The sequence below is a fragment of the Styela clava genome, chromosome 14 (assembly GCF_964204865.1).
Source record: "Styela clava chromosome 14, kaStyClav1.hap1.2, whole genome shotgun sequence".
Classification (NCBI taxonomy): domain Eukaryota; kingdom Metazoa; phylum Chordata; class Ascidiacea; order Stolidobranchia; family Styelidae; genus Styela; species Styela clava.
This window is the reverse complement of record NC_135263.1, coordinates 3,654,323-3,666,801: the sequence shown is the minus strand read 5'-3', so window position 1 is coordinate 3,666,801 and position 12,479 is coordinate 3,654,323. Positions and strand designations below refer to the sequence as shown.

The 12,479-nt window shown below is 36.0% G+C and overlaps 1 protein-coding gene across 1 annotated transcript in view; it reads left to right on the top strand.

The window, feature by feature from the left end:
• Positions 1 to 12,479, top strand: part of LOC120341197 (unconventional myosin-Va-like) — a 65,053-nt gene that overhangs the window by 26,361 nt on the left and 26,213 nt on the right. The window contains exons 16-27 of the mRNA XM_078119842.1: positions 374 to 535; positions 1,371 to 1,468; positions 1,875 to 1,988; positions 2,652 to 2,790; positions 3,304 to 3,461; positions 4,216 to 4,405; positions 4,914 to 5,030; positions 8,441 to 8,530; positions 9,459 to 9,683; positions 10,417 to 10,510; positions 10,914 to 11,041; positions 11,375 to 11,527. Coding sequence (XP_077975968.1) covers positions 374 to 535; positions 1,371 to 1,468; positions 1,875 to 1,988; positions 2,652 to 2,790; positions 3,304 to 3,461; positions 4,216 to 4,405; positions 4,914 to 5,030; positions 8,441 to 8,530; positions 9,459 to 9,683; positions 10,417 to 10,510; positions 10,914 to 11,041; positions 11,375 to 11,527 — 1,668 coding nt within the window. The remainder of the gene's footprint in view (positions 1 to 373; positions 536 to 1,370; positions 1,469 to 1,874; positions 1,989 to 2,651; positions 2,791 to 3,303; positions 3,462 to 4,215; positions 4,406 to 4,913; positions 5,031 to 8,440; positions 8,531 to 9,458; positions 9,684 to 10,416; positions 10,511 to 10,913; positions 11,042 to 11,374; positions 11,528 to 12,479) is intronic.

Sequence of the window (12,479 nt, the reverse complement as noted above, 5' to 3'; positions counted from 1 at the left end):
TTGGCCATATATCCATCCCTTTTCCTAACCTGCTGTCTACATTGTAGCCCAATAGCTCTCTACGGAGTATTCTTTAAAATGGAATTGGAATATCCATCCCAATTCTATGACTGGCCTTGTCTACATGGCGACCCAAAAACCCTATATCGAACGAATCATTCCAATCGTCTGGTTATATTATGTTACAATGCTCCTTTGCGTAGGTAGCCATTTGAATCCTAGTCATTTTCAGATACATCTACCTCCATATACCTTACTTTAACTAAATTTCCTGTACATTTAGCTGGCTTTGTCTTCTATTGGTGCCCATTGTAGTATAATGGATCCAAATTAAACTTAAGTCACATAATAATTTTAATTTTATTTCTCACAGTATGAACTAGTTGCTGAGTTATTCATAGAGAAGGAAGAGTCCTCACACGAAGTCAAAGCAGGGGTTGGGAAACACGGTGTGAAAATGGTCAAACAAACATCCCTGGGAGGAAAGCCTAAAGGCAGAGGTGGAAAGGAAATGAGGAAAACTGTTGGGAACCAAGTAATTGCTGTGTTTTACTTTGTTTTGGGAATTTTTGTCAGAATTTTGATAAGATGGCTTTTAGGTTAGCAGTTAGTGGTAGTGGTTTGTTCCCACTTCCCAACCTTTTTTGTTAAATTCGTGTTTTCACCTATTTTGGAAATCCTATTTCTTACTTACTGTGCGTAAAAACCACTTTATTCATTCGAAATTGTCAGTCGATCTTTAGCTAATGTTTAAGCGCAAATCACCGTCCCGCTTTTGTACAGTTTAACTAGTTTATAATGTGTGCACAGATAAGTATTATAGTATTATACAAAGCAAAATTCCACCTCAATAATGACAAAAACCCACATCTGGTTGGGAAACGTGGGTCATCATGTTGAGTTTCACTATTTGATGTTGCACTTTGGTAACACTAGTCTGGGATTTTTCAAAGTTTTGTTGTCCTCTTTGGTTGTCCTCTTCCAAAAACTCTCAAGACCTTGTTTTCTCATAATAATATTTAGTTTTGCTTTTAATGCTTTTTGATCAGTTATTTTATGCCCCACATTTTTTTAAAAAGCCAACAAACAAAAGTAAAAGAATAAATGCGATTTGGTCAAAGAAATAAACTAATCACACTCAGTTTATTTTAAATTAAAGTGGTCATCGCAAATGGCCTCTTGACTGTGGCACCTTATCGGCCCACAACCTTTGAGATTTACATACAAAATAAAATCACTTGCTATGTAATGTTTAATACTGTATATTTATATGACAAAATATTTTCAAATACCTAGAGGATGTCGTTAATAAGTGCAAGAATACGTTAATAAGTGCAGAATACATTAACTAAATATATTTTTCTCTACAGTTCCAATCCTCTCTCGTTAAACTCATGACAATTCTCAACTCAACGACTCCACATTATGTCAGATGTATTAAACCTAATGATTATAAGCAATCTTTCACGTAAGTTATTATCAAATCAGTTTTTTTTGTGTGGAATGAAATAATATTAACATGTTCTCTCAAAAAAGATAAGATAGGATTTACATATTAATCCAGGGGGATCTGAAAGCCGATAAGACGGCTCAATTATAGGCGAACTACGACCTATTGACCGGTTACAAGTCCATGTCGGGTATAGGATTAGTTAGCAAGTTGTTTCAAATGAACTTGATGGTAGAGGAAGCCGTAACCACTGGTGGGTCGCTGGTGAACCACCCCCTGAAAGGCCTATAAAACAACATATAAAATAACAGGATTTGATTAGAATTATGACGGCAAAAACTGAAAATTTCGAAGGCAAAAACAGTAACAGGAGCAAGCTCAAATTCTGCTTTCAAGCATGAGTTAACAATTCTAATATTTTCAGGTTTGAGCCTAAACGAGCTGTCCAACAACTTCGAGCTTGTGGAGTGCTGGAGACCATCAGAATCAGTGCAGCTGGATATCCATCACGATGGTCCTACACTGAGTTCCATGACAGGTATGTGGGATTCTACTTAAAAAAAATTCTTTTTTGGAATTTGGAGGCCGATTGAATCCTTAAAATGCGAGTCAAAATCCAAATTTTCTTCAACCGAAAGTTCGAATCAACTTGGAGTCATTTTTCAATGGTTTCAAGTCTGAGTTTTCTTCGGCTCCACAGCTGCATTGCTTAAAATCGCCAGTTGCCTGACTTCAACTTCTTGCTTCCTTTTTTTCAATTGAGAATTCAAGCATAAGCTGGAGTCAATTAGAGCAGTGCTTCTCAAACTTTTATGTACCATTGCCCCTTGCAGCGCTATATATCATCATTGTCCATCTGCATTAGAAAAATGCGGTGTTGCCAAAAAAATTAATACCAAGTTAATTGAACTAGGGTACTATACATAGTACATGTGAGATGGATGATCTTGAATATGTGGAGAATATGTAAGTTACTATCACAATTGCCGAAGTTTTTTAGGCCTTTACTATAGGCAGACCAAAACAAGTTTCAAGATAACTCTTGACTCAACAAGAGCCCCCCTTACATCCTTCTCGCATATCTCAGACCACATTCGATATCCACTCAAGAAATCGTCTATTATGAGAATTGCTGATTTCAAGCACTTCAACTTTGGGTTCTCCCAAAATTGACACACAAATAAGAATGTCATTCTTCCAGATACCGTGTTTTGATGAGATCAAAAGAAATAGTTCGTGGCAAACCAAGAGTCACTTGTGAGAACGTACTTGCCAGATTGATACCTGAACCTGACAAATATCAGCCAGGAAAAACAAAGATTTTCTTCAGAGCTGGACAGGTAACATACTGGTAACCGCTGGTCGGTTATGGCTTCCCCCACCATCAAGTCCATGCATCTGAAAACAAACAACTAGCTAACTATTCCTATACCCAACATGAACTGGTAACCGGACGAGAGGCCGTGGTTTGTGATATGATTAAGCCGTATTATCAGATTTCCTCTCCCCTGGATAAATATGTAAATTTTATTCCAAATCCTATCTCACCTGGGGTATGAGGAATTGTGTAGGTGATGCCTCTGCCACATTCCGGCGTTTATTTCCGTTGCAACTTCAATATACCGAAACGATTTACTCTCAAGAGAGCAATGTGCAAATATATAGACATAAATATATTAGTAGCAGTAGTGTAAAACTTACTTGACCACAAGAGTTTAATGAAAAGGTGAAACAAGATATATGAACAGCGAATAATTCAGATTCATGAAAAGTGAATGATCATTAATGCTATTCTTAGTTATTTTTATATGTACACTGCAAGTCCGATGAATAAATTCATGTTTTGTATTCAGGTTGCCTATCTTGAGAAACTCCGAGCGGATAAATTACGAGCATGTGCTATCATGGTACAAAAACATATTCGTGGTTGGTTGTGCAAGAAACAATATCTAAGGAAGAGAAACGCAGCGATGATTCTGCAACGATATGCGAGAGGAATGAAAGCAAGAAGGTATGTGTTTGGCAGTGGTTCCCAACCGGGAACCACCATGCCAGCCGCTGAATTTTTCTTTTACGACGGTTTAAAATTTTCATCTGAACTTATTCGATTTGAAATACCCATCCCTAGTTAAGAAATACTGATCTAGTGTGTTTTTTCGACTCGGTCACGATATTCAGTTAAAAATGAATTGGATTTTTCAAAAACGTTTTTTTTTACTCTGTGCCCTTGCCAATTTTGAATCCCTTTATTCTTCCCTCACGTGTGGTGAACCTAATACAGAAAGAAAAAAACTTGTACACTAGGCTTTTATTAGCCCAAACGTCGACTAAGAGTCTTAAAGCAGCACAAACCAAAGAATGACATTCAAATCAAAACAACATGCTATTAAATGAGGAACAGTATACGTCAGCAGGGTCAAATGTCGTGGCTGTTTTAGGCGTTTCTAGATTTCAAGACATAAATCATCACACTACGCATAAAACTTGTTTTTCATTTGTTAATGATCCTTAGCTAATATCATGCCAAACTTTAATTCAGACTTTTGCATGGTTTGAATAGTTCATGTGTCTGTCATTGTGTGCTCAATAATCTAAATATCTGAGCAAGAATTGTAAAACTAAATTGTCATAACTTTGCTCAGAAATGAGTTTCTTTTATTTATTTCATTTTCAGAAATTATGTACTTCAGGAAACATTTCAATGAATTTCAGTCAATTTGTTAAAAGAAAAAAATAACCAATATGACTCATGTCCTATTTTCCAGGCATGCAAATTTTCTCCGTCGAACCAAAGCAGCAATTCAAATTCAACGTACATGGCGTGGATACGTATCGCGATCAAAATATACAAGAACATGGAAGGCAATCGTCAAAATTCAATCTTTCACTCGTGGATTGTTGGCTCGAATTTTATATCGAAAGATGCTCAGAAATGCAAAGGCTACTATTCTACAGGTGAGTTATGTTCGAGACATGAATGAGAGAACCTGAGATCATTATTTGTCAACCCGAAGGGTAAATTTTCCATTTTGAGGGGGCGGTGACCTAGTAGTTAAAGCTTTACACTTCTATCCACGATGGTTAAAATCCACCACCACCACCTTGCCAGTGGTGTAATGAATTGGGTAAGCAATATGAAACGGGAAGATTCCGGACCGGCGCTGTCGAAGTAAGATGCCGGACACCGGAACGTAGTAAGTGTACCAGGTTAGGCCATAACTTCATTCCAATTTTCCCTATTTTAGTTCTATTACGAGTTCGGGGATTAGCCAAGTGACTCCTGTAGTATTTGTACCTGAAATTATGGCCTAACCCTAACCTGGTACACATACTACGTTTCGGTGTCCGCCATCTTGGTTCACATACCTCTGTACCTTCCTAGCTATTATAGCGTCTTACCTAGAAGCGTGACACTAACTAACTTGTAAAAGAAAACATAATCCAAACCCCTTCATTTTTCAAGGCTCACATCAGAGGATGGCTGGTACGAATCCATTACAACAAACAATTGAAAGCCATTGTTTACTTACAATGCTGTGTCAGAAGAATGTATGCTAAACGTGAACTCAAAGCACTCAAGGTGAGTACGAGTAGAGTTGGACATTGTGGCTTCAAGCTAGGGATGGGCAATGTAGAATAATTTACTATTCTAGAATATTCTAGAATAGTTAAATCGAATCCAGAATACCGAATCCTATTCTATTTTCATACTTCATTCAAATAGTGGGAATTTCTACAATGCTGGATTTAGATGTTAAAAAATTGCAAATGTATTACTTACTATAAATGTATTATCTATTTGGAAATGTCCTGAACATTGGATTTCATTTGATACTAAACAGGCAGTTCCCAGGACAATAAAATTTAGGAATATTACAATATTTTTTGCCTTCAATTGTTCCAAAGGTATGTGATCCCTAACTACTAATAAATACTGATATCCTAAATTAAGACACGCTTTACACACTTTAATAGTAAGCGGTTAAATACAAAATAGACATGAAACGGCGTTAAATCATTATTAATGTAAGTCTGCCGAGTATACTAAAACAAACCCGCTGAGAATTAATTAGATGCTGAACCAGCGTGTGGCCACTGCAACCTATGCGCCGTTGTCAAATATTAAATTTAACCACTATCAATTAAAATCAACCTTTTATTCTGTGAGAGCAACGCGTAAAACCAAGTTCCCGTAAACGCGATTTCGTACTTAGTTATTAGGTAATAACATTGAGGACGAACTCATTTTTCTATGGTTATCGTTACATATCATTATCTATCCAGACTTAGCCTTACTCAAATTCATTATGTCACTATCTTCGCCAGATGCGGCACCTTTTTTCAAAATTCATCGGCGACTAAAATACTACAGACTTCCAATCAAACGTGCGTCTATCTTGAACGATAGAAATGTTATCATTAATCATTATCTACCCAGACTTAGCCCTACTCAAATTCAATACGTCACTATCTTAGCCAGATGCGGCAACTTTTTTCAAAATTTATCGGCGACTAAAATACAACAGACACTCAATCAAACGTGCGTCTATCTTGAACGATAGAAATGTTATCATTAATCATTATCTACCCAGACTTAGCCCTACTCAAATTCAATACGTCACTATCTTCGCCAGATGCGGCAACTTTTTTCAAAATTTATCGGCGACTAAAATACTACAGACACTCGATCAAACGTGCGTCTATCTTGAACAATAGAAACAGACCGAAAAATATGTAATCTTTTGAGAGTGAAATTTAAATGTGAGAGTTGTTCGCGTTTTGCGATATAACTTTGTATTTCGGAAAATGGTATAATAAAATTATTCGTAAATAATTTTTGATCTAAATTAATGGCGAGTAATGTTAAAACATTTAACGCCTGGCTTTTGGTTTACGTGCATCATTTTTTTAGGAAAACTCGTAGGTCGCGAAAAATCATTTAATTTAAAATGAGGCAAGGCACGTCGGTAAACAATTAAAGATTGTTGCATTCAGATTATCGGAATATCACCCATAAGTCGGCACAAATAACGCTAGCTTGATAGCAAAGAAGCAAAACGCAAAAATGGTGCAATAACGAGTCCTCGCCGCGAGGTTATATTACCGACTTCTTGTCCTGAATATACCGATTGAAATTACAGTGTTTGATGTTTACCGATTTACGTGTTCTTTGCGAGCAGACGCAAGTTTAATTAAACGAGAGAGATTTCCACGCGAGAAAAACGCTCGTCTATAATTGATAAATTAGAAACCCGAAATACAAAAATTGACGCTTGGCGCCAGAGAGGCGGAAACCGAATCCTGTTATCGGATCCCGTTGGATTCGAATACTTTGGGATTCGAATCCTTCGGATTCGGTATTCTATATTGCCCATCCCTACTTCAAGCCCTAACGCAGCTTTTCCCAAACTTTTAGTCGTGTAGCGCCAAGCTATCAAGGAAAAAAACTGCTTCTAATTGACCGTGATCGTTAATGCGTACTTTATGCCTTTTGAAGTTTGCAAACATGTAGGCCCGAAGAATAAAGGCAGAATGTCAACTCTTCCTCATCTCTGCCTAATTTTCCTTTGGAATGCTAAAATACCACTCATGTTCGCTAAGCTCGGTTCAGCAGATAAATAAACTGCAGCTTACAATTTCCTTAACGGATACAATTTCATCCAAGGGATATTGCATTGTTAATTTGAAAAGTAAAAATCAATGTGGGATGACATGCATACATACGAATATACAAATTAAGACCACATACCCCACTGTACTTTTCATTCATAAATAATATGTGCCATTTTCCACAATTTGGCACCAAGGTGTATTTCCGTCAAACTGATTGAGTATCTGTGGCTACGGCTGGGCATTTTTGAATACCTGATGATTTTGATTTCAGAATTAAAGCGAATATTTTTTTCGAATCCAATTTAAAATACTTGGAAAATATAGGATTGTATGTGACCTCCAGGCATATTAATTACTGAAAACATAGAATCCATCACTAAAACAGTTCGCTGAGCATTCACGCACAATAAGAAACATGTTTTATCAATAACTCTTTATGGAGAAAAGTGTCATATGTCAGAATTGAATTGTAAAAATATGGCTTCGATAAAATAAATCGATGTTCACCCCTACAATTGGCAGAGTGAAATAAAACAAGATTGAGGCGATTCAAAATTTTTGCCAGAACAGATTCTAATAATTTACTATTTAATTCAAAATGCCCAGTTCAATCAATGACAAATATCAGAATTACATTATCTCAATCTGAAATGTAAATTGTGTTTGCATTGTTTCATAATTCCATGTCTGCCCTTCATATCCTTCACTGAAGTCCTATGATCATAGTTCAAATATAGAAATGTTGCATTCTTGCCTTTTATCCACTTAATATTCAAATTTTGATGTTGACTTTTTTGTTTATTCATAAACTACAAATCTGCGTTCAATAGATCGCCGACCTCTTGGCTTAGAACAGGGGTCGGCAACCTACGGCCCGCGGAGCAATATAATCCGGCCCGCGACGCTTCACTGAATTATTGTAACAAATTATAGCTGTTTTGTCGATTATCTTCTTTACGCAAAAGAATTTATGTGTAAACTAAATTATATTATAACGTAACAAGTATATAATTCACAATTACTCGTTTAATGAGCCTATAGTTTAATCATAATTTAGACAAATGGCAACAAAACACAGAAAAGTTGATGCTAAGTGCAAATGGTTTAATGGCGCAAAAAATATTCAAATGGTCAGTCTTCGCGCGATGCTCAAAATTTTACTTCTGATCTGTGTGATTCATCGGTCATCCATTCGATTTTTAACTTACTAAAAATGTACGGCTCGCCAATGACTTGCAACCTTTAATTTTGGCCCGCGAGCGACAAAAGGTTGCCGAGCCCTGGCTTAGAGCATGTTAGGCTTTCAACAGTACTGCATTTAAATTTGGAGTTTTAAAATTAATTATCACCAATTATAAATATTTTTTTTCATTCCAGATTGAAGCTCGATCCATTGGCCATTTCAAGAAACTCAACCAAGGAATGGAAAATAAAATTGTTGAATTACAAAGAAAACTTGATACTGCAGTGAGTATTGTTATCTCCAAGTGCTTGTAGATTAGTGGCTCCCAAACTGCGGCCCGCGTGCCAATTACAGCACGTGCAATGATTTAATATGGCCCGCCGAACTTAGTGGAAATGTTTAAAACTTGATATTTTTATTTTGTGTTCTAGATACCGCTAATTATACCGTCATATACGTCTAATTGAGTTATGTACAGTTTGAGCATGTGTATATTCGTAACAATTTCAATTATACCAGTATATCAATTATACGTACCAATACCGGCCCCTTGCTGTTGCTCCATTCTCCTGGCCCACAAATATCCTTTCGCTTCTAATTTTGGCCCCCGGGTAATTACTTTTTGGGAACCACTGTTGTAGATTATTACGGTAATTGTAGAGACTTGATTTCACTTTTTCAAAAGTCAGCGACTCAGATTGAGCACCTTTTTAGAACTCAATGTAACTTGACTTAGCGCCTTTTCGGACTCCTCTCTTCAAATTTTCCTGTTGGGGAGACTTTACTCAAGTCAGTTGTGTTAAAAGATTCGTCTGAGCACTTTTTAGAAGCCAATGTCCGTCTCAATTGACTTAGTGCTTTTTGTAACTGAAGTAATTTAAACAATCCAATCCAAATTCTTGTGTTGCGAGGGAGACTCGTGTCATTGACTTGAATCTAGTCAGTCATTTATTTAAAAGACTCAAAACAACTCTACCTGAGCACTTTTTAAGATGCAAAATGGCTCGACTTGATAAACGTCCAGTCATTCAAACAAAAGACTCAAAAACTCTTATTGAGCACCTTTTTTAAAACTCAACTAAACTTGACTTGGCACTTTTTTTTTGAACAAGCCTTTCTTAAAATTGTTGTGTTGGGGAGACTTTGATCCGTCATTTATTTAAAAGACTCCAAACGATAGCGTTTAACATTTTTTTTTACTTTTTTCTGCAGAACAAAGAAACTAAGAGTCTCCTTACAAAAGCTGTGGAAGCTGATAATCTCCGACAGAAAGTTCAAAAATTGGAGAAAGTGGAACAGGATGCTAAACAAACACAGGACCACGCAAGAAGTCTGGAAGAAGAAATTGAACATCTCAGAAAATTACTGGAAGAATCTCAAGCCGAAACAAAGATTGTTAAAGATGAATTAGAAAAGGAAAAAAATGATAAAGACGAGGTCGGTAAAATTCAGTGTTCCCCTTGACCTCTTTTTGTCGTCATAATGGGAATATGGTAATGAAGGAGTTCAAGAGAACATAGTGAAATAATTTAGCGAAGGTATATAGACCAAACGGTGCTCCCGAAGTATGCGAACCAAGATGGCGGACATCGGAACGTAACATGGGTAACAGGTTAGGGTTAGGCGATAATTTTTTTCCAATTTTCCTTATTTTAGTCCTATTATCAGTTCGAAGACTAGCCAAGAGCCTCCCGTAGTATTTATACCTAAAATTATGGCCTAATCCTAACCTAGTACACATATTACATTCCGATGTCCGCCATCTTGGTTCGCATACTTCGGGAGCCCCGACCAAACAAATAAAGTGTGTGTGATTTAAGGCTCAACTTCATCTTGCAGAAACTTCATTAGAACCGCATTTTAACAAATATGATATCAAAAAGACAGCAGCGAATTTCTCATTCAATTAAATTCTCTGCTTTTGAATTGTTTACTTTCATCGTAATCCAATTTCTTCAAATATGCTTCAGGTTTTTGACTATTTGAGGTGATATTGAAGGTTCACTGGGTCTGCAAAATTAGTTTTGAAATTTTATCGATATACAAACTGAAAAGGTTGAGAAACACTGGGCTTGACTATATTGTTTGCTTTTTAGCATTTCTGTATGTATTACTAATGCCAGCAATGGATTTTCTGTCACTAACAAACACAATATGTTACGTTACTCAGGCTGTTGCTGAACTTACAAATGAAAAAGAACATTTGATTGAAAGTTTGGCAGAATTGAAGGATGAGATGGAAGCTTTGAAAGTGGAGTCTCAAAGTGAGTTCATACTTTACTATACTCATGCTTTACTATAAATTAGAAAAAAAAATATTAGTGTTTGAAATGTATGAAAATTGATATATCTAGTTATAGAAACTAACAAGACCACAAAACTTGAAGACTCACTAATTGGAGATTATTTAGATCAAAGTCCATAAATACCTGTTCATCTGAGAGACAAGGTGCAAGACCGTAACTAACCCCAAATTTGGGCGAGAGGCAAATTTTTTCTTCTTTATAATGACATAATACGAAGATTTCATGTGTCTTTTCGGCTTTTCCTCTAAACAAGGCTAGATAAATGCATCCACCGATATCTCACAATCACTCTACAGATTTTTTTTGTTGTCAAAGTTATCAGGTGCTGGTGCAGGTTATCAAAATTGTTATTTATTTTCAGAACAACTCGAAGAATCAGTTTTATCGGCGAAAACAACAGTCGAAGAAGAATTAGAAAAAGAACGTTCGTCTCATCAAGCAAGGATAAAAGAATACAACAGATTGGAACAACGATATGATAATTTGAAGGTTAGTATTATATACTAGGTTTTTTTTTTCGCCTCATTTATATACTATGAATAAGCTCAGTACGAACCCATGATATGATAGAATTTACAGGAAATTGATATTTCATACTCAAATTAGTCCAGAATTTTATCTTGCAAATAATTACGATTTTGAATGTTCCAATCTGGCGTAGTCATATATTTAACCTACTGTTTGATTGCCATATCCGTTAGGGGATTAGTCAACCAGTTATTATTTTTCTGTTAATCTAACGTTAACATCCAAACAGTTGGTTATCTACACTGGCAGCATTGGCCCCTTATGTTTGTCATTTATTTATTCCGCAATTTTCAGGACGAATTGGAACTAACAAGAAGCCAGGCTGCAGCTGCAGCAGAAGCAACATCTGGCGACCCTGGATCAAATGCTTCATCAGCCCCACCCTCTCCTCCCGAGTCCGCTTATAATTCTATCAATACCAATGCTTCAGATGTTATGGAGGTTCAGGTTAGTAAAGAAAATGCTGTTTATGATTATCATTAACTTTTATACAACTTCGCTCAAAGCGAGATCCAAGTGAAAAGTGGAAAGAGTACTGATAGAAGAGTTTCGAGTTTGCCCAAAGCAAGGTCTTAAGTCTTAACCAAAAGTGGAAAAGTATTGATGGAAGGAGTTGCGAGTTTATATAAATAGTTACGTTACATTTGACATGCAGTATTGAACAGATGATAAATCTGGCACGTTGTTTTTTAGCAGCCTTTGGGCCAGTCTATTTGGTAACTATATAATATGAAATAAGATGATGCTGACAAAAAATTACCTCTCAGTAAATTTGTTTCTATTAGTGATTTTCAAAACATCAATATTTTGACTTGCAGGTATTTGTTTTTTAACCGAATTAATATACTGCTAACAGATAAAAAGCATAAACAATAGACCAATCATAATTAAGTCCCACATACTTCAACTACTTTTCTTGAAATCCATCTTAAGAGGTTTAACAATTATTAACTTATATTTGTTTGTTTTCATTCCTGATCTCACTTGAGATGTCAGTTTAAATAATCACAATCTTGTGTGAAACTTGAAGTACTTGTGGGCTATCTGTGTCGTTAAGATTTTAAATTTGTATTTGAAATAGCTAGATATGGTATTTTAGAATATTATTTGGTTTGAAGGATTTGAATGTTTGATTCTTCCCAACCAGAAATGATCAAAACTATTATAAGTTGGATAAATTAGAATAATATAGTGACAGTTATGTTATAGGTTTATGTAGAGCTGTGTTTCTTTTTTTAAAGTCACATAAAGGACTCTAGGTAAGATAGTCAGTCCGCTCTGTTGTACTAGAATGTAATTATTGTGGATTTGCTCTGAAGTGAGTCTCCGTTACGAGTGAATGTGCATAACTTTTCTCAGAAAGGAGTCACCTTTACTTTTGAGTGAGTGTGCGAAACTT